At 46.3% G+C, this 22,409-nt stretch overlaps 2 protein-coding genes across 3 annotated transcripts in view; one reads left to right on the top strand and one right to left on the bottom strand.

Moving 5' to 3' along the window:
- MAML3 (mastermind like transcriptional coactivator 3) overlaps nt 1-6,880 on the top strand; it is a 253,261-nt gene extending 246,381 nt beyond the window's left edge. The window contains 1 exon segment of the mRNA XM_055795233.1: nt 1,924-6,880. Within this exon segment, the coding sequence (XP_055651208.1) occupies nt 1,924-2,903 (980 nt within the window). The 3' untranslated portion in view covers nt 2,904-6,880.
- A 2,950-nt stretch (nt 6,881-9,830) lies between these two features.
- Nucleotides 9,831-21,809, bottom strand: MGST2 (microsomal glutathione S-transferase 2). 2 transcript variants are annotated; one of them, XM_005239847.3, is made up of 5 exons: nt 21,513-21,796; nt 16,358-16,457; nt 15,086-15,156; nt 13,063-13,144; nt 9,831-10,336 (listed from the first exon to the last, which is right to left on the bottom strand). In XM_005239847.3, exons 1-5 carry the CDS (start codon nt 21,568-21,570, stop codon nt 10,204-10,206), a joined length of 444 nt encoding a protein of 147 aa, XP_005239904.1. In that variant the 5' UTR covers nt 21,571-21,796; the 3' UTR covers nt 9,831-10,203. The 2 variants fall into 2 exon arrangements, with proteins under 2 accessions (XP_005239904.1, XP_027645923.1); XM_027790122.2 differs by lacking the exon at nt 9,831-10,336 and adding an exon at nt 10,343-12,215 and having other exon boundaries at nt 21,513-21,809.
- Between the last annotated feature and the right edge of the window lie 600 nt (nt 21,810-22,409).

Here is a 22,409-nt window from a genome sequence, read left to right as displayed (position 1 = left end):
TCATAGCACAGATAAAGTAAAAAGCTGCCACTACATTTGCCCTGTTCAGTTGAGAGCCAGATGGTCTCTCTTCATGCTACAAAATGTTTCATTTATCTGTATGTTGGAGCTAAAAGCATCCTTTAGAAGCTTGTCCTGCTGCAGCAAAAAGGAGATGTAGCCGTCCTCTGCATTATGTGCAAAACTATAGAAATGACATTTCCTTTATTCGTACCTATTCCTCATGGAAACCAAGCCAACGTGAATAACACAGCCCAGTGTTCTCTGTTCCCCACAGATGTTCAAGCATGTTGTCTGCCACTGAGGGACAACAGATAGGGATTGATTTAAGAACATTCAGATTTTGTCGTACAGTTCATGACTCTTAAAGCAACCATTTTATATTTATACCTTGCATTTAATAATGTTTGAGCTGGGAGTAATTGTGTGCCTTATACTCTTAGAGCTTCAGCTGCAGAGCATTGTGTTTAGTTCGGTATGGTGGCTGAAAACCACAGTAGACCCATGGCATAATCAGAGCTCTGGTAATTGTTTTTAAATAAAGATAGTAAATACAGAAGCATGTTGGCTTCCCAGAAATCGATAGCTCCCCCCACCCCTGAAAGGAAGACACAAGCATGGTTCAGTTATCTGCCACGGTGGGGAATTTAACAAGGTTAGGATTTTCTGGTTTCCCATCGCTGGCCTAAGGTGGAGTAAAATGTGCTTATAATGTCAATTCACTAATACACTCTCCCTGCTTTAAATGTCCCCAAAAAACAATTTTTCTTCTTTCCATAGACTTAATCCGTAACAATGCTATAGAAAATCCATTCATTTGTGCCTCCTGAGCTATTAAAAAATTGATTGGCCTTCTAAGCCTGACATGTCTTTCAAAAGTAAGCCTTGAAAATGGAAAATGGAGATATTCAAAAGAGAGCTTCAAATGGTAAACTGAAGTTCAGCTGCTTTGCTGCCATTGAAGAAGACGGGTGGAAGCTTTCTCATTTGCTTGCTACAAGCTGAATTAGGCTTATCTGAAGGAGATGAGTGCTACTGAACCACAGCGCATACACACCTTTGAAGTCTTAGGGAGTGGTTTTATTATTTTATTTTTTTTTAACAGAGGAGGGTGCACATTGTCACTGGTCCTGGGGAAAAAAAAATACACACAAAAAGGAAGACTCACGTTTGCTTTAGAAAGGGGACTTTGACTCTCAGGTCACTTCTTAAAAATTTAAGCTCTGATCCTAGTGAAGTAAGGAAAAGGCAGGCCTGTTTTAGCCCTGCAGCTTCTGTGGCTGTCTAGCTTAGGTACCTGGGAAGGTGGTTATCAGGGAGGCAACCATGGCTGTAACCACGCATCAGGCATGCAGTTGTGTCGCCTGGATTCTTCAAAAACCTGAAGCCATGAATACCTTGGGGTACGCATCCCAAAATTGTCATAATTGAGAATTACTTAGTGGGTAAATCATTGGCCTTTTAATCTTGCCAGCCTCGTTTTAGGCCTTAAGGGAAATTAGGCTGCTAGTCTCTATTGATGGTATTCTCTGCTGAACAGCGTCCCGCTTCACAAATCGAATCCATAACGTGATCGGCGATTCCTGTTTAGGGCAGCGCTTGAGCTGTGTGAACTGTCACCCTCAAGGAGAGGGGACTTGGCAGGTCGGGACAGAGGGTGCAGCCGGAGCGAGTTGGGGAACATACAATCTCTGAAACACAACAAACGTTAGGCAGCAAGCACATCTCCCCAGGATGGATAACCTTCTAGCTCACTGCTAACCTTCACATGAAACAATAATTTATTCGCTCAGAAAGCACAGCGATCTGAAATCTTACTGTGATGCAGAAGGCTCCTACAGGTTGTCTCTTATGCAAAGGAACGTTAGTTAAGATTTACAGGACTCTGATTTTTTTCCTTACCTTCCTCCCTTTTTGGTGTAGGTTCTCCCCAGGATATAGCAGCCGTGAGAAACCAAGCAGCCCTCCAGAGCATGAGGACATCCCGAATGATGGCCCAGAATGCGAGCATGATGGCAATGGGTCCCTCCCAGAACCCGAGCACACTGCCCACGACCGCAGGCCAGTCAGACATGGGCATGGCTCCTTACAGCAACGCCTCTTCCAGCCAGCCGGGAATGTACAGTATGAGCACAGGGATGAGCCAAATGTTGCAGCACCCAAACCAAAGTGGCATGAACATGGCACATAACACAGGCCAGGGAACGAGGCAGACCGCCTCTGGACAAGCGGTGGGAATGGTCGGCAATTTTGGTCAGAACATGCTGGTAAACTCTGCTCTTCCCCAGCATCAGCAGCAGATGAAAGGACCCGTGGGCCAGGTCTTACCCAGGCCACAAGCACCACGACTTCAAAACCTGATGGGGACCGTCCCTCAAGGAACACAAAACTGGCAGCAGCGAGGCTTACAAGGTGTCCCCGGAAGGACTAGCGGTGAAATGGGGCCCTTCAACAACGGCACAACGTACCCGATGCAGGCTGGGCAGCCGCGGCTGTCCAAGCAACATTTCCCACAGACAGTTGTGGACACGGGTGGGACAGTAAGAGCCCTGAACCCAGCGATGGGGAGACAGTTGCTGCAGCCACTACCTGGGCAACAAGGAGCCAGCCAGGCCAGGCCGATGGTAATGCCTGCAATAAGCCAAGGGGTCCCTGCTATGTCTGGCTTTAGCCAGCCTCCAACGCAGCAAATGCCAGGTGGTAACTTTGCTCAGAGCAGCCAAGGCCAGGCCTACGAGAGGAATCCCACTCAGGACATATCCTACAACTACAGTAATGAAGGAGCAGGGGGGTCGTTCTCCAGTTTAGCAGAGGGCGCAGACCTTGTGGACTCCATCATTAAGAGCGGACCAGGGGATGAGTGGATACAAGAACTTGATGAGTTGTTTGGAAACCCCCAGTGAATGGGCTTGTATAGTCTGGAGCTTTGGTTGTTGCATTTGAAAAAAGAAGAGAGAGAGCTGGATGTTCTCCCCATCCTTGGATTGTTGTTTTTTTGTTCGAATTGGTTTAGTTTGGGGTTATTTTGTTTTCTTTTGTTTTTAATCGTGCAAACTAAGCTGATCTGTAGCCAACTTTGGAAGATTCAGGGGACGATGAAAACATCGGCATCCCAAGACTTCCACCAAGCAATCTCCGTTGTGTGGCAGCACCCGCTGTGGGGGTGGGGGGATAGGGAGGGCAGAATGGGGAAACTGGAAAAGCCAGCTGATGCCTCTGGTTGGGAACTTTTGTTCCTTCCCCGCTGAAGTGAGGCTTCATTGCACAGTTGAGTGGCGCAGTCCCAGTATCTCCCACCTCTTGTAACTGCAATCGCTGCAACTCTCAGGGGAGCAGATGAAAACAGCCAGGAGTGAGCCTAAAGATGCCTGCGGGCGATCGCACGGGCCCTGGTCAGAAACGGGCTTAGCCCCAGGGGTAAGCGGGTCTCGCTGAGCCACGGCCAAACCCACAGGGCCAGCTCTGGGCTGTCACGAGGGATGTGCAGCACACACAGGACAAACCTAAACAGTCACAGGCAGGTCACCGTTTTCACCGCGGAGTGATAAAAATCCAATAGAAGTGTAGGAGAACATAAATTTGGCAGTGTGGTGAGGACAGTTTGATTAGGGGACTGCTGCTAGAGATGGCTTAGGTGGCAGGGTTAACTTAATGAGCTATTTAGTCCCCTTGGGACTTGCAGTAGCACTTCCCTGTCGGAGCACTTTGGTGTGGATCTGCTGCCTGGGGGTGCAGAACAGCAGCTTCAAACAGTGTTGAAGGGTGAAGAGGTACCAAAAGACATCAGCACAGGTCTTAAGTGGGGGTCTCTCTCTCTCCTTCCTCCCCAGTATGTTTTGAGTTCGCTTACTTCCCCTCCTATCCTTCAGTGGCAAGCAAGGTGAGCGACAACTGCCACAAAAGGGGCAGGCAGGCCAGGAGAAAACAGGCATGAGGAAATGTGCAGGCAGGGTTTGGCATGCAGAATGAGTTTCTCCTCTCCTCTTGAGAAGTGCAGGTTTGGCAAGTGATATTGCCCTGGCATGCCTGGGCTCTCGATGTGATGTTATACGCAACCTGATCTTCGGTTTTAAACAGATGTCTGTTCTAATCTCTCTGGTTTGCCGGGGTAAAATTCACTGCAGTATTTGAAGAACAGGAACCAGTGAAGGACTACTCGAAAGATCATTCATGGATGGGTAAAATAATTGATGTAGTTATTACAAACACAGGGTCTGCCCAAATAAGCTCTTAGGTAATAGCGATGCATCACTATCTCCACTGTGTGGACCGGTGCTGAGCAGCACTGTAACGAAGTTGTGATGCGTCTTGCACAATACTGAGATGCCAGCCGTTCTGAATGTCTGAAGCAGCAGTCCCCAAGCTGCATTCTGAGGCTGAGGTAAGCTGTCCTCCAAAACCTATCACCTTTTTAGTGTTTTCAGTTGAGAGCTGCTTATCAGGTTATATAGTGGTGCATAAAAAATGTTAACATGATCCACAATCCAAAAAGTTTGGGAACTTTTGGCCTAACGCTGGCCTTTGTGAGCCATAAGACGTGCTCTGCAGCGAAAGTGTCTCTAGTGTACAACTACCAGTACCAACTACCAATTACCTCCTTTTGCGCCGCTCTCCTTGGGCCCGACGATGCAAAGTGCTGAGCACCGAAATCCACGGGAGCTGAGGGGCTTGGCATTTTGCATTTTGAAGTCCTGCCTTTCCCTGTGGAGCACAGGTATGCATCGCATTAAGGAGTGGGAGCAAAATGGGCCTGGAACCATCTCGGCGCACCTTTACGGTTCCCTTTTGTGCAGTAATCCCTGGCAGGGCTTACCTGGACAGGGGAAGTATCTGTTTTATATGCTATAATGTGAGCAGGACTAGCTGCATTTTTAATATGGACTAGCTGGTCAAGGTGAGCTATCAATCCAGTTTGCCCTGACTGCTAAATTTTTAAAAAATGCTTTACTACATCTCTTTTAGCTAACCCCTTTTTAAAATACAGCACAAGGACCTCTGCCAGTTCCTACTGAAGACGATAGGGGTTTGCCTGTCTGCTGCTTCAGCCGGAGCCCGGTTGGGCCCTACTAATTCAGTGAAAGAGAGCACCAGCCAAAGTTTTCAGTCCATCTTGCGGGTAAGCGGCTCTTGGTAGGGCTAGCTGGGACAGAAGGGACAGGCAAACAGTGGGAGAAGTGGTACCCTGAAGGTAGGAGGGCATCGTGCGTGCATGTGTGTCTGCGTGAGCGCGTGGGTGAGGGAGCGACGACCTGCTGTGGCACGTACCTGTCCTGCCCTGTATGACAGAGGTGCCAGGATGAGGAGGCAGCAAGCCCGCTCCATGGGGATGGCGCGGGGGACGGCGCTGGGGACGGCACAGCAGCGTTCCTTTCTTGGGAGCGAGTGGCCGAGGGTCGCCTGCCGACACAGAGCTGGGAAATGAGGGTTTAGATACACACGACCACCATGCAGCAGCCACGTGCAAATCCGTGTGCGTCAGGGAGGTACAGGCTTTGGGGAATAAATGGTGTTGAAGACTGAGTCTCTGTTGTCTTTATTAAGCTTCCTCCAAATACTCCGTACTGGGACCAAGTACTAGAGAGGTAGATTTTATTAGATTTGGGGTTGGTTTGTTTGGGGTTTTTTTTTTTCCTTTCTTACTATGGTGCTGATGTATATGTAATGTTAAAAAAAAAAAAAAGTTATTTGTAAATATGTTTTTACAATTCTACAGATATCACTGGGTCTACTATCTGTAAAATATATACATATAAAAATATATATATATACTGTTTGTTTAAAATAGAGTATTTTTATTTCATTCCTTAACTCATCCTTACTGCAGTGGTATTGCACTTCAGATGACGTCTAATTACTAATTTGTACTGTATCCCTGACAGCAACTTGCTCCGTTCTATTCAGATTTTTCTAGTTTTCTGTTTTTATTTTGTACATTAAGCATTGCTTATTTCCTTTTAAGACCTGTACAGAGCTCTGAAAATGTAGAAAAAGACCTGATGTTAACATACCACTTTTAAAGAAAAAAAACAAAACAAAACACAAAACAAAAGCAAAAAAGAACCAAATAAAAGATGGTTATCTGAGTCATATACCAGGCTGGTTTATAGGATCGTTTCTCGCCCCACTCCTGCGCCTCGGTGGGTGACCTTCCCGGGGGAGGAGGTGAACTGGGGCGTTACGGGGGGTATAGTCCATACCAGGCTGCCCCCCTTGCCCCACACTTGTTCAGCAGCCGGTAAGGTCCCTGCACCCCAGTTTGCCCCAGCAGGCACAGCGGAGCAGCTCCCCTGTGACAGCAGGGCCACAAGGTCACCGTGGTGGGCTGCTGCGGGGGGCAGTGCTTCCTCAGGTGGCTGCCTTGCCTGGGGGCCGCCGTGCCCCTACCCCGGAGCAAGGTGAGCTGCCGAAACTGCCTGTGCTCTGAGGTGAGGTCTGTGCCCAGGCATTTGGTTCGTAACTGGGGCGGTTAGAGGTGGCGGCTCCAAACTTACATATTTATTCTCTGTAGGGAGCAAAAGCAAGGAGTAGGGAAGTGCTTTCGGGGGAGGAACACGATGGACAGCCCAGGGTGTAGGAGTCTGGTGGCTGGGGAAAGTGAGGCAGGGTGGAGGGAGGGAGATGCAGGGCTGGGTGTAGAAACTGGAAAGAAGACATGGGGAAACTGGGGAAGTGTGAAGATGCACACTTAGAGTAGTTCCTTGTAACCTACTAGTACTACAGTGTGAGAAGAACCGTGTTGTCAGAAGCCTTTTGGAAAGTGCATGTAGACTTGTTGAATTTATATGACCTGTTTAGGACGAACACGCGATGTAGCCTTCAAGGCTCGACACCGATTTCTCCGTGTTCCCAGCCTACCAGAGGCGTGGGGCATCAGGCACCGGACCTCTGCACAGCTTGCTGTTGGGGATGCCAGTGTGGCTTGGCTCCACACACAACCTTCAAGGTGAGGCGCCCCTTCTCTCCTTAACGCCAGTCCTCTCCTGTTTGGATGTGCAGAACAGGGTGCGAAGAAGGAGGCGGGCTCAGATCAGAGCAGCTTACCAGAGCTGCCCCTCAGCGTGTGCTGGCACAGGGCTTGCTGGGAAGATGCTCTCGGGAAGAGGCCCCCAGGTACCGACTGGCTCTGAAGCTGCAGCAGGGACCGTCATTGTTTCCGATCGTGACCAACATGAAGATTTGCATCGACTCACAGCGCGTGCTGAATGTGCAGCCTGATGCTGGCTCCTCGAGCAGCAGGTAGGCAATGGTGTGGTTCTCACTAGGACTAAACTACGGACCCTGGCAGCATCCATCTGCTATAGGTGTGGTTTGGCCTTGATTCTAGATGAGTCAGTCTTTAGCACTTTTCAACGTTCTGCCCTGGCTTAGTGGGGAAAAAGCAGTGACTCAGAAGACAGGTGGCATCCTCACCTCTAGGCCTGCTTCTGCCCTCTCGTTAGCTGGTGCAGATGCTAAAACGTTAGGTTCGTGTTTCTGCCCTGGCATTCTAGCTCTGTGCTGCTGGGTGACGCTTTGCAGCCTCACACCTACATTTTTTTGGCATGTGAAATTGTTCCTGAGCGACAGCAGCCTGTTCCTTCCTATGCAATGCAATGCAGTAGTAGATGGGCTATGGGAAGCTGTCTATAAACACGCCAGACCACCACAACAGGTCAGCTTGGAACGGAATAATGTCAGAGGCAAAGGCCTGTCTGAGCACAGGCAGCGACCTTTGGGCCTCCTCTAGTGTATTCCAAGCCTGTTACGTACTTTGGACCTTTGTCTTGGTTTTAATTCTGGTGGCAGCACATCCTGCTGCCCCTGACTGTCTGAAGGCGTCATGGGTGGGTGGATTTTCTGTCTTTCAGCCCACAGAAGGAAAGTTAGTGGAAGAATTCCTGGTGATTTCTGTGGTTGTTAAATCTGGCCCTGTCGTACCTTCTCTCTGGAGACAAGTGCCGGAGAGTTGCCCTTTCCACAGCTGTGTCAGCTCCAGCCTGCTCACCACCACAATCCATCCTTTCCCCCTCAAGCAGCCGTTGCTGGACCCAAGTCTTGTACCTTTGTACTTGTGTCATTTTATTGTTTCAAATGCCATTTCAGCGTTTGCCACCTGCAGGCACTAAGCTGTGTCTTTTAATCACAAACTTAACTTCCACACGTGTCCACTTTTTTTGTATGAAAGGTTGTTATGAAGCTGATCCAACACTTGATTATTTTGTGGTCAGGTTATCAACCTCAGTACACTTTTAGAAATACCTTAAGCGTGTTCATTATATAGGCCTGACCGAGCACCACTATTAACATGCAGTATTTTTGGCCAGATTATGTCTTCTGAGGCGTGACAAGGAAAATTTCTGCCTGCTGGCTCTAGCATGAGTATATTCAGTATTGCCTAAATAATTTGAATTATCAGGAGCTACCAAAATAGGCATGGCCTTGCTCCTCTGTTCTTCTACATAGCTTAAGCTGACCATCAGCATACTTTATGCTCTCAGTGGTAAGCCATGACTTTTCCCCTCTTTTAGCAGAAAACTGTTTTCATAGTCAGTTTGTTTTCCATTGTCATGATTCCCAGAGCTGAGGCCATGCTGGGACATTTTTCTAGTCTTTTCCACACCCCAACCATCTGTGCCTTGAAGGGAGAGACAACGCAGTAGACCCAATTCTTAGAAGAGCAAGCATCTGTGTCTCTTTTTTGGTGTTTTTTTTTGTTTTTTTTTTGTCTGGGCTGGCTCTCCCTCTCACAAGTGCCACGTTGTGGGTACAGCCGTACAGCCTGTGCTCAAGAGGCTTTGTGTGAGGACTGGGATCTGCCTACTGGAGGGCCCCACTTCCACGAGAAGAGCGTTTGAGCACATGTTGAGCTGTAAATGTGTGTATATAACCAAAAGGTCTTCAGAAAAGTGTAGGGTTGTGTGCAGCTTTAAATGTTTTCCTGAAGAAAGCAGTGTTTCCATATATGCTTAAACGGCCTCCTGCAGTGGGATTGGATATACTTGGAAAATCGGGACCTCGCAGCAGCATATTGCATCAGTGTGTCTTTACATTTGTGCAGAATGAATGGCACTGCTGGGGGAAATGAAGAGGAGTGAAGGAAGACTACAGAGGCGTTGGCAAAGCTGAAGGACATCGGGTAAGATGGGCTGATGCTTGCAGTGTGCTTTGCCGATTGATTGGACACCAAGCAAAAATTAATTCCAACCCAAATACAAGAATAAATGCAGTTTATTATATTACAATATAATAAAGGAAAATAGCATGTGATATGATAAAAGGAAACAGTAGTACTTATTATGCACAATATGATAAAAGAGCAATAGGAGCAAAGTGTCGAAGCATTACTGCAAAGCGTTACAGAGACTAAGAAAAGGACACATCACCAGTTACCAATTTAACATCACCAGGCCCACCCTTTGGCTGGGAAGCCCCGTTGCAGCCGGCGGAGCCAGGAGTCTCTCAGTAACTGGGAAAATTCCTACACAGTGCATCCACCCGTAGGTGGGGCTTCTGGCCCAGTCCCACAGCTTGCCTGCCTTTATACTTGGTGAAAAAGAAAAATAGTTTACACACCTAGTGTATGTAAACTTTTAATTTTATGCTGAGTGCAGGCGTGCACTATCTCATGATTCGTAAGGTTCACACATTCCAGGGACGCTGGCCAGATGCCCGAGCACGGTGGAGTTACTGTCAGGACATAGCTGCACACAGTATTTATTGCCTGGATGGTCCTGCTTGTATCTGGCTTGTTCAGGGGGCTCCAGACAAACACCACCTGCTCATTAAAGTTGTCCTTGAGCTCCCTGAGCTCACTGTCCAAGTTAAATGATTCCTAATTAAAGACAAAAGACTTTTTCATAAGCAGTAATCAATTTAATAAATTTTCACCACACGGTGCCAGCTGCAACTACATTACTTAGTGAATTAATGCTTTTAGTTTTATGTCGTTTGTTTAGGGTTTACAGTACTGTACAGGAGAACAGAACATTTAATTGCAAATGCAGATGTGACATGACATTCTGTCTTACCGACTCTTTTTCAAGAGTGTAGGGAAAGGAGAAAGCGTAAACAGCTCAGGAAAAACATGCATTTTACATTGCAGTGGGCTGTTAGTAAAGAGCTCTGATACTTTATTCACATGCAACTTATCATCCTTTTGGTGTTCAGGGAAAGCATCCATCTTATGTATTTGTTTTTTAAAAAAACAACCACCACAAACAGTCTTCAAAACAATTTACTCAGTTTCTTCATAATGCTGAAGTCTAGGTATTCATCCAGAAAGCTGTTAATAATCCCAGCTGCACCCAGGGTTATCAAGCAAGTTAGAATTATCAAATTCAAATAGAAACCTGTTAACCTAGAAGTGGAAAGCAGAAAAATACTGTTACAAGCTGTACATGGTGTGTTTACAGTGAAACTGCTGGTCCACGCCAGTTAAGAAGAGGTGTGTAGAATCAGAAAGGATCGTTGCTGTGATGCTACCTTGGGCTGTTTTGGTAATAAACCATCCCTGCGTGTGACTTTTGCTAGGGAGGAGAGATACTCCAAACATCCAGTCTATGGGAAAACTCTCCCCCAGTGTTTTCAGATCTTCATGTGGAAGTTAGGAACTTGCTCCAGGATGAAGCTACTTCATCCCACGATATGAAGACCTGCAGGTAAAGCTGCAGACAAGCTTGAGCGCCTCACTGCCACTCTAGGTGTAGGAGTGGGGGAGAGAAGCCTTAGTTAGGGACGGGGGGAGAGGTGTGCGTGTGTCTTACATCCGCATCTGCTGGTCAGGTACTCCCCACTGAGCTGGGAGGTCTGCTAGGTCTGCTACGGGTTATCGCTTTGGCTTGGAGATGGATTTTTGGACTGGAGTGTCGACCCTAAAAACCCAGCCATTAGGGTACTTGCTGAGGATGGGAGAGGATCGGGTGATTTCATTTGTACAAAACTGAAAGCTCCCACAAGAGAGGCTGGGAGAGCGCTGCCGCTCTGACACACGGAGCGTGCTGTGCAGGCACAGGTGAGCGGGGCGCTTCCCCTCCCCGCACGCTCCTGGGGCTGCTCTCAGGTGCAGGCTCTGGTCCGACAGGCATATTCTGGGAGTTGCTGCTGGGCTGGACTCTGCCCGCAAAGCAAGCGATGGAAGGTCTCTTTGGGGAATCCCACCGTGTTAGCACTGGAGATAGATCCGAGGAGCTTGTCAGCCTTTGATTTATAGCTAGCCATCCCCGTCCCCGTGAGGGTTGAAAGGTTGGGTGCTCAGGCACCCTGGGAGTATGGGGAGCCTGAGAATCTCACTGGAGCCTAGAGATGTAAGCAGCCTTTCTGGGCGTGCCACATCTAGACACAGGTTTGAAAATGGTGAAGTACAAGATTTTCCCGGTTTCGGGAAAGCATGAAGAAAGTCTTTAGCTTAGCCCTTTAAGTATCTGTTAGAGCCAGCTGGAGGGAAAAGCAAAGGATACAGCTCACTTGCAAAGGCCTCTCCAGCACAGAAACCAAGTAGAAGGTGCATGTTCCTGTTGCGCTCTTAAGAACCCCTGCCGTGGCAAACCCGAACTGCAATTCCTGTAGGCAAGCGCACGAGTGTGTGTGGTAACCAGCTCTTTGCGCACAGGGACCGGGTTTGTCTTTGTAACTAGCAGGGCTGTGGTCAGTGATTACAGCTGGGAATCAGCGCGACTCTTGCCAGCAGGGCTGCTGGAGGCTCGCGCTGTGTTTAGGGGCCGGGTTCCGCACGCTTGACTTGTGCTGACCTGTTGCTAGCTGAAGCGCCTGCTGGAGGTTAGCACCCGGCAGGCACTCCAGCAAAGCCCTTCTGCAGGGCTGCCAGGCTGGCTCTCGGCACCCTCTGCTTGATGCAAGGAAATCAGAGTCTCGCCAGAGCGTAAAGCTCTAACAGCGAGGCCAGCCCCTGTTGTTAGACTTCCCAGAGAGGCTGAACCTATTCAGTCTAAGAGTACTGAAGTAAAGCATGGGAAAGATTTCTTGAACGAAGGTCTTTTTAGTTTGTTGATTAAGGAAAAGCCTTTTATGCTGTGCTTCTCTATTTATTGACACAGGCTTGCCCCCCAAACTTCCTTAGTAGCTGCTAGTCTTCTGGCTGGTGTTCGTTGCGTCATTTGAATTACTGCATCTCTGCCTGGGAGATATAAAATTATCTCCATATATTTGCTCTGGGAAACACAGCCTCTCCCTTCTCTTGATCAACAGCTCTTCCAAAGAGGATGAAGGATTGGCGGAGACTGCAGTGAAGGAGAATGGTAACGCCGATCTACAAGCTATGGAAAATAGCCCTGTAGTACAGTCTTTTGCTGCTGTCTTTTGTTTTGTTTCTTCCTCTAGAAACGTACATCGCAGGTCTTTTGATCTTATGACAAGCACATATCATGCTATTTTCTTTTTATGACTGGCAATCTGTGCTGGAAGAGGAGCCTTAGGTCAGGACCCAGAAGACAGCGCAGTGGCTTCAGTGAAACAAGGAATAAACTGTGTGTTTGAGTGCCTATAGCGGAGCGGTGTTTTGCCAGCCTGCATGTTTGTTGAAGCAAAATCCATGTTACAAGCTGTGCACTTAACATTCATTAACGTGTGCTTATCTGAAGCTGTGTTCTTTTATCTGTTTGGTGAAAGTTCATCAGCCTACAAGGCCAGATTTGCTCCGTTCCTTTAGTGCATTTTGTACAGCTAGAGTAAAGGTCTTAATGTGACATACTGAGGGCAAATGAAAACAGCAGCTGGGCAGGCACACTGCAAGCCTCGCCCGAGCAGTCTCCCCATCCTACAGCAGTCCTGAGCTGCAAAATTGTGCTGCTGTTTTCAGGCCTCTCCGAATCAGGTTGCAAATATGCTCAGTACAAAGCAGGCACCCACAAGGTGGGCAGCAAACTTTTTCTTTCTTTCTTGTAGCACGTGCCCGTCTTAACCGAGGCTCCTACCCTAACAGCCAGCCCTCTGCCCTGACCTCTTGCTGACACTTCACACACGTTGCATTCAGTTACAGTCCCTTTTCACCACCAGCCCCTGGCTCTCAGCCCAGCTTCAGACCACAGCCTGGGGCTTCGAATGTGCATCCAGTCGGTAACTCCTTACCTTCCTTTCACAGACTGTACGTAACCGTGGAAGTACTTGTAGCGGGCAAACACGTACAACACACCCAGAAAGGAAGCTAATTCTAGGAAAGAAAAGATTAATAGAGAGGGTAAAAAAAAAAACAAAACAAAAAACAAAAAAACAAAAAACCAGAAAACTAAAATATTAGGATTGTAGACAGTTAACCACTTTAGTTTATGTTTCCTGGTTGTATAGCTCTGGGCATTTTCATAGCTAGCCATACCCTGGGAAGTTATATTGAGAAAGAATGATTCCAAAGAGATAAATGGATTCTTAAACATTCACTATACGAGGCCCTTGATGTGGGTTTACAGATAGGCGTGGGCATAGGACTGTGCAAAAAAAAATACAAAAGCCTTCCCTGAAAAGGAGATCTCAAGAACTGATGGGAACCTGTGGCCCCACCCCCGCTTGGTGGCTATCCCAGAGGCAGGATAGTGGGCTGGAGCACTGTGGCTTGACCCAGTGCTGTCATTTTGTATTTTTATGGCCATTCATGCTAAAAAGGAGTGTTTGTTTTGGAAAGAGAATCTTATTTATGTTGTTAATAACCTGCTTTGCATTTATATGGCAGTTTTATCCAAGGACATGAGAGAAAGCTGTAGTGAAGTTAGCTTTCTGACCTCCCTGTGGGAAGAGTATAAAGTCACCTCCATTTGATAGATGGAGCAGGGTGCGTAGGTCAGTCGTATTACCCAGGACTAAGCAGTGCTAGTTAATTTTCTATTCTTTCAAACCATGCGGGTGAGTGTTACAGAGGACAGCTTTTACTGTGTTCTGGATTAACTCGTGTAAACATACCTATGGGAGATACTCTGCTGAAAAAAATGACTTGAAGGGGAGGTTAACATAATCTGTCTTCTCTTACATGTGAGAGCAGTTGTCTGTGCTGTGGGTTGGCAGCTGTGATCTTCCTTGATTCAATCATCTGTCTATGAGCACGTGCAATATTTCATATCTAGTTTGGTACATGATGCTACTTAGGATTTACATTGGATTTGCAGTGGAGACGGGACTCTGACTATAAGAGATCCCCAAAACAAAATGACTGTTTCGGGGCAGACATAGAAAATGGAGAAGTGAGCTAGTCGTTCGGGAAGAGGAGGGTAGTGGGCATGAGCTAGTTACCCTTTCACCAGCCCAGAGACCTTGTGCTTCTAAAACATCAGCTGGGGAAGGGTTAATAAAGCAAAATGCAAAAGTTGGGCCCTGTCACAAGTTCTAGCTCTACAAGAGCCCACTCCATCACTGTTAGGGGTAACATGGTCCAGCCTTGGAAAGTCCAGCAGTGTGAGAGGTATGAAAGCTCCAGGGTGTCTGAGTTCAGAACACTTGGCTAGAAAATGGCCCCCTGCCAGGTGCCTCAGAAAATGTAATGGGTGCTCAGGAGTCCCTGCTGCTCCCCTGAAGTACAATTTCTATGGCTGGACATGCCACTGTTAAGGCTGCGCTTCAGTGCTCGGTGCTGTGTCCCGGAACAAACAAATGAGTCATAGCCCCGTGGTGGTGTCACTCATCTGGGATGTAAAAAAACCAAAGGTTTGCTGGTTTGAGCTCCGTCTCCATCAGCCAGGGGTCCAGCCACAGGGATGAGTGCTCTGACCTGAGTCTTTTCAGGCTGCCTTGTCCCCAGGGACAACAGCTATGCTTGATGTTTTGTGAGAATTGTCCCATAATGTGCAAATAATTGTTAGTGGGAAGCATCTGGGAGCTGCTTTTCTGAATGATTCACCCTGAAAATCCACGAGATGTATGATAAATGTGCCATGCAACTGGCTCCTTGGTGTGCAGAGAGAAGTGGAAGCCGGTGGGGCTAGGTGAAATGCCACAGCTAAGTGGGGATTTCAGTGTCACCAAGCATTCTTCTAGGAAGGCCACGCTAAGGTAATGCAATTAAAAGAAGGGAAAAAGATGTCTGCAGTCATTTACCTCCTGATAAAACTAAAGGGGTTTAAAAAGTTACCTAAAAATTCAGTCCACGATAAAACCAAAAAGTGTTTACCTTGATTAAAAAACCATCCTGCAGTCCAGAGGACAGTCAGGAATATTGGGTAAAACTCCACACAGTTTTGTCTGCAGAATAAATATGAAAGAACGTTAGTCTGGAAAGGAAAAGAACTATGGGCAGGATTTTCAAGGAGAATCGGCTTTGGTCTCGTTTTGTTGTCACTAAAGTGAACGCTATCGAGTCCAGTGAGAGCATGGGCCAGCCAGCATTAGGCACTCTTAAAAATTCTCTTCTTTGTAATCTCAAATACAAACTATTTAAAATATTTTCCTGGTATTTAGATTTAGAGAAGGATCTGCATTCTAACTACATGGAAAATAATCCCAAGCCACATGCCTGTGCAGCAGAGGCAGGCAGGAATTCTAGCACATGGATGTGCTGTTAATCACTTGCCCCCATGCTCGGTGTGGGTCAGCGTTCCCCAGGCTGCAAGGGGAAGCACCGAGCTGTGCACAGGCGGCTTGGATTGCTCTGCCCAGGCCAACTGCCTTGATGAGCACCATCAGGCACACACAGCACACGATAGCTCTTCTTATGGCGAGGACCGTAACACTTTGATTTGTGGACATCTTTGGTTTTCCCCCCAAGATTCTGTTGGGATATCTTTTCTTGGTTGTCCTGAATGGATTTCTTTTTAACAAATTAGGCAACCTTCTATAGCTCATATATTCTGTTATCTAATATGTTTTCTGATGTATTCTATGTCTCGTTATTGTTATCCACTACAACTACAGTTACAGCAGGTGGGATTGTTTGAAATAAACAGTTTTGCATAGGGTCCTTAGCTAACCACAGACCGAAGACCGTTAGGAAAATGAAATCTTCTTAGACAGGCCATTCCACCATGGCCCACTGGGAAGACAGAGGTTTTCTGTGCTCTTGCTTTCCACGTGTTTGACGTTAACTACAGTCCAAGAACCGACAGCACAGCTTGCTAGATCCAGGACATCCGAATTCTCTAAATTACGATCAATTAGCTCTCAACCCCTACTTAGGTTTGGGTAATCTGATTGCCTAGTTTGATCAGAGTTTGAGTAGTGACTGTTTAAACTGAGCTGAACTTACCCCGTTATTATTTAAGTAACAGCCAAAGCATTTGAAAAGTGATCTGTTCATCATGTTTCTTTTTTTTTTCTTTTTTTTTTCTTTTTTTTTTTTTGAGCGATGGATGCAAAGAGAAGGTAATGTTTCTAAGGTAACGTTTTCGCTTCTCTTCTGGACTGAATTGTTATTCAATGCCACCATCTTAATGATCTCCAGACTTACTGTGCACGAAATGTTCTGTCAAACTCTGGAGCCCCAGTGACAGCGGGGGGCATGACCTTGTGCTTCATTCTTGATTTCCCCACCAGCCAAGCAAAATGACCTGCAAGCAAAAATAAGGGCTCACAAATTACACAGTCCCTCGTTTCAGTTGCATCCCTGCAACTGTAATATTTTTACAACTGCATCAGTAATATTTTTAATAGAGATCGTTGTTCTTCAGCTCTTTCCATTTTGTTTGACATAGAGACCGATATTAGATAACCTAGTTTTTCCTTACAGAAGTTTAGATCTTATCTTCACAAGTGACACTCATGAGGAAGGGGGAAATTGCTGTTTCCGAAATATACGCATTCTCTTTTTGCATTTGCTACACTGGCTATGGTTTAAGTATCCTTCTGCCTCACCTGAATCCCAGAACAACACAGCTCAGGAGCAGCCCAGTCACACCACAGCGGCAGCGCGCTGCCTGAGCAGTATCTCAGCAACCAAATTGCACTGGTGGAGGTCGCTTCCCTTCCATACGTTTGAATAGCATATGGTCGTTTTGGTTTAGTGACACTAAGAGCTGTGATGCTTTGAAGTGTAGGTCAGCATTACAGACTTTGGAAATAAAAATCTGGTAGCCACCTTTTTAAAGTTAATTGCCCGTATCATATAGCGCATGCTTTTCCATCTGCTGTTATTTTCTCAGACTCTCAAAATTCAGTATGTTGGAAAGAGTGGAGAGCTGCAACTGGGGAGGCTGGAGCCTGTTCCCTGCTCTCCACCCCACCTGCTGGAGAGCTAGCTGTTGAAAGACCTATGCTGTTTCTGCCTCCACTGATTGGAGTTGATAGTACTTACCCATCTTGTAAAAAGCATTTTTTAGAACAGATGCAGTGCCGTGAGCAGGATAGGTTACTTACTGTACAGGGACTAAGTATTGGTTGCTTATCAGAAACCCCCAAACCAATCAAAGACTATCTCTGCGCTTCTCAACTGTATTTCTAGGATCACTTCTGACATGTATACGTATACCTCATTTTACTGATACCCTCCTTGTGGAAGTCTCCCCCTGAAAGTTGAACAGAAGCTGACAAGGACACAAGGCAATACACAGACAGGGTTTTTCTGTATGTAGCACAGCTACTGGGCATCACCCTGTTTGACTTTAAAACTCCCTGGGCACTTGGGGTTATTCTTCTGGCCATGTCATAGCCACCCTGCATGAGAAGCTTGCTATCTGCCTTGTACCAAAACTTTACCTGGATCCAGAATCCAGGCAGCCACCTGAGTTCACTAAGAAGGCTTGGCTAAGGGGGAAGGCCGGAGCATACCTTCTGTCCTCCCTTCTGGGAGTGGTGGCATTAAAATATGGCTAGAGATACCACCGGTGCTGCCCTGTGCCCCTCTTATCTTAGCCTTGCGGCCAAAGCCTTTTCCTAAAAAAGTGTTTTCCCATCCGTCTTCTCCCCATATAAGTAATTACGGGCTGTGTTCAAGTGACCTCTTAACCTTTCTCTCCAGAGACTAGTCACAGCATCTCAGCTACCTCTCTGTAAGGCGGGTTTGCAGGACCTTGCATTGTATTTACATCCAGCAAGACCTCCTCCACTCCCACCCATGTATCTCTTGTTATGCCTGGAGATTCACGTGCTATTTGCCAGCTTGCAGCCTTTTCAGAAGGGGAGAATGGCAGCAGGGAGGAGGGTTTAGGGAACATGCCTCAGGGAGACTGAAACTCACAGAAGCACAAGAATTACCTCTGAGAAATATTTTCCTGGAAAACTTAACTGGAAAGTTGCTTTTTAACTTCTGTTGCCCTCAGAATGATCTATTTTATATGACAGACGAGACATGCTGCCAAATCCTGCCTGGCTTATCAGTCAAAGTAGTAGGTGAGCCATGCTGTGGTTTGTGCAACGGTGTTTTTAGCCAGCTGTGTGTTCCTTGGGCCCCACTGAGCCATGCAATGCTTGCAGCCAGTCTGGGACCGGGTTTTTTCTACTGGGGAACTAAGGCAAGCCAAGGTGGCTCATTGCATCCACATCAGTTGAAAAAAGGCCTTGAACGGATGCTGGACAAAATAAACTTACTGGAGGGAATAAGAAGATGAAGGCACTGTAGGGGCCAAATCATTCGTGTTTGTTCGGTACAGTTAACCAAAGCAAATCGTCAAGGCCATGGTATGACCCCGGCCCCAGCTGCAATGCGGTTTTCCCTTGGTATTGCTTGGCCAGCAAGGCTCTGGTTGGAGGGGCAGGGTTTGCACATGGGGGACAGGCTAACCATGCACAGAAACTGCTTGTGATAGTACGGCAGTACGGCCGACCGTCATAAAATCCGCTTCTTTAGTGGCTTCCACTGCGACTGATGGGAAGTTTGCTTCAGTTAGGGACAAGCGGTCTTTTACATGCCAATGAAAACCAAGCAACCAAGCTGTGGCACTGCATAAGGGGAGAACTAAAGTCATGTACGTCACCCTAAAAGAAAAAGTGAGCCCGGTGTGCAGAACAAGACAGGTGTGAACCAGGGATTTGAAAAGAGCTCAGGAGAGGAATAATTACTGTGTTTTTTGGTTAACTGCATAGGACTTGCCTTTTAGTTCCTTTCTGGTGAATGGGAAGTAATGATGTAATGCCGAATTTTAAGTTCTGTGATTATAGTTTTACATGGGCTAAAGTAAATAATAAAGCAATGGGAGAGCTCTTCTGCCCTACGCACTGGAGGGGCTGTCGGGAGGACTGCAGAAAGCATTGCAGCAGGAGTAAGTAAAGATTTTCATAGCTTTTTCTTCCCCTTGTATCAAATTGTTCAATTCTAGCAGGCTAAATTACATGACTGAGGTAGTTACAAAGTACGTTTGACTGCCTTTGTTTGCTTTTTCTTTTTGCTTTCATCTTTAGGTGGCATTTATGGTTACTGAGTTAATACCTTTACTCTGAAAATATGGGACAAAGCAGGCTTTCAAGGAATATTACTCCCAAACATTTTATATGTGTTAAAAAGCCTGTAGAGAAGCTGCTACCTGTACCACAGTGTATGATAGTGCATGTTCATTTGCATGGCCTGGCCTAACATACTTTAAAAAACAACAACAAACTTTGAAAATAATTTCTTGCTGGGTCCTGGAGTTACTAAGAGTGATTTTAAAAGCTGCTAGTTCATAGAAATGCTTCAAAATGGAGGAGTCGTGGGACTCCTGTCTTCCCGGTTCTCTCCTATATGAATCACTAGGATTCATTCTGTCCTTTCGTTGGATTCCCTTGTTTTCCCATCAGTCTGCGAAACGCTAATCTCTCAAGCAAATCTCAGCTGCTTAAAACTGGATTCATGACTGGAAACCGCTTCCCGCATTGTTTCTGCTTTTTCTTTCTACCCTAGAGCATTTCTTGCACAGCTTAATCTTCACCTGACCTGATTCTTCCAATAACTGGCGGTTCTGAGACCCCGATTCTTGTACCTCTGATGACTGTGAAGTGAAACCTGACTTCCAGCACTGCCTCAGGGGGGTCCTGTCGCCCATTAGCACCTTCGCAACTCGTGGCCGGAGGTTCAGCAGAATAAACGGGAGGGCGGGCACCAACAAACAGGAGTGCTGCCTGTGCGGGGTGTATTTTGTTCACAGCAAGCGGTCACACGCTGGGTGACTCCCCTGGCATGAGCCAGGCACGTGCTTGCGGTGCTCGTTTCACGACGTTCATTTGAACTCCCACAAATTAATCTGTGCAGGTTTACCCATGCTAGAAAGCGTGCTGAAAGTAAGCCAAGTTGTGATGATTTAAATCAGATCAGCAGACCGGATTCTTACACAGGTTTCTCTTTGGTCTTGATGTCAGACTGCCAGTGGAAATTAAAACCCAGGTTATCTTGTCTTTTCTGTGATTTTTAACTAAGATTAACTAATACGGATTAACCGTCACAAGGAAAACCAGGTAGGTACTTTCCTCCTCCCTTCACAGTTTCACTATCTGTAAAATTCCTTGAGTTTTCAAACTGCAGTAATTTTTCCAGGTAATGTTTGTTTCTTTCTTTTTAATCCTTCACACCTTTATGTTAAAAATCAAGGCAGGCAAGCTGAGCTTTCACAGAAGTTGATGATAAATATTGCCACCAGTTAGAAATGCACTGTGAAGTTCACAAGGGTATGTTGTAGTTGATCTGCTGACAGAAAAAGAGAATGTAAATTTTAGGTGCTTTTTATTTGCCTTCTGTTGTTTTGGCTTTTTTTAACCTGGAAGGGTCACGTTCTCAAGGGTTCTTTTTTCTGCTGGGTACAAATGTTATTTCAGTAGTTGAAGCTTTGAGAACAAATGAAAAATCAAACCGCATGGATAGTTTGCTAGATAAGTTGGCAGTGCTACAGATACTTGGAAAAAAAAAAAGGTAGAGTAATTATTTTTAACTTGCTCTTAATTTCATGTTAGTGTAGCACAACTGCATGCATCTTGCTTCCTAGTGTAAATACAACTATATGAATCAATTTATTTCTAAGAAAATAACAACAAACATTAAAAATGCTATGGCAGTCTTAGACTGATAAAGCAAAAAGAGCGTCTCAGACTTGCCCACTTCTTTCTCGAGTCCTTGGTTCTCAGAGGCGTGTCAGCAGGGGATAAAATCAATCCGTTTAGATCTTAAAGAAATGTAACAGTGAAGACATAATATGGAATAATTTATGTTATTGCTGCTGGGTGTAAAGGTTTGCTTTCTTCTTTCATTTCAGATACTTAGTATTATATCTCTACTTCAGGAAACAGTTTTTACAGCACTTTCAAGCCAGCTTTGGTGTATTTGATTTCACGAATTTACTCTCACTGTTGAGGTTTTCAGTTCTATAGGTGCCTAAATAAGATTCAAAACCGAGACACAGTGTGGCTTTGGGGTAACTTTACAGCTAGTTATGAGCTCTCACAATAGTATGATTCCAAAAGTCAGCAAACAAAATAGAACTGAAAACAGATTAGTTTCTCCCACCAGGAAAAGTAATCTGTCCCGCTGAGCCAGCTCCCTCTCAGACTACAGAGAGGGTAAACAATGCTCCGACAGGAAAAATCTTGGGAGTTCTCAGAAATTAAAGTTACAGAGCAGCCAGTTTATCATAAAATAATTTCCAGTACTTCAGAACCGGTGGAAGCCTCCCCAAGTCCCAACCACGCAACCCCAAAGATCTTACATTGCTGGAAGGCAGAAAGAAGAGAGACAGCCGCAAGCAAAGCTGAATCACCAGCCATGTTCCCAGCAGCTTCCGCGTGCGAGCAGGACGTGAGTAGAGACCTTCAGTGAGCAATAAGGAAAACAACAGGTGGGGCAATTATAGTGCTTTTCAGCATTGTAACAAAGGTCTGCCCTGGAAATTAAACCGCGTAACTTTTTAAAACAAGATTGCAAAATTAGGGCCATTTTTCATTCCTGGAAAAGTTCAAATGCAGTCAGCCAGCCCTGCCTGCTTCTTGCCTGTGTGAAAGCACAGAGGGAACAAAACAAGCCTCTCCTGCCTCTGCGGATTCAGCTGTTCTTTTGTGTCTTGGATTTCAGTTGCGATCTCTTTGGGGGCGAAGGCGTTTTGTTCCGTGTTTGCACAGGGTCTGGCGTGGCAAGGTCTGCGTCCATCACTAGCAGTGCCACTCGAAAGCAGCAGGTGCAGGAGATGCACGGGGGGGAGCGGAGCTTTGTGCTGCCCCTACACTTGATCTATGGGTTTTGCCAAACGTGAACAACTTGGGCTCTGACAGGTGGCGTGACAGCCACTTTGCAAGCAGTCAGCATCCAGAAAGGAATTGTTCAGGGTAGTTCAAAGAGTAAAACAACTGAGGAAAAAAAAGAAATATCCCCCTTTACCGCCTGGCGTACACTTCCTATAGCTTATGCCTAGTCCTAAAACTGGAAGAAATTCTCTCAAGGAACATTTTTTCATCAGCTAGCCCTGACTAACAGGAAGCTTAATGTCTTTAGCCTTTATGATCCCGTAAGACCACTGGAACAAAACCAGTGTAATGTTTGTTGTGACTCCAGGATTATCTATCCACTTTGCCTCCAGCTTATGTTAAAGTAGGGTATTTCACCAACTTCA

Source organism: Falco peregrinus, chromosome 2 (genome assembly GCF_023634155.1).
Source record: "Falco peregrinus isolate bFalPer1 chromosome 2, bFalPer1.pri, whole genome shotgun sequence".
Lineage (NCBI taxonomy): Eukaryota > Metazoa > Chordata > Aves > Falconiformes > Falconidae > Falco > Falco peregrinus.
This window is presented reverse-complemented; position numbering and strand designations above follow the sequence as displayed.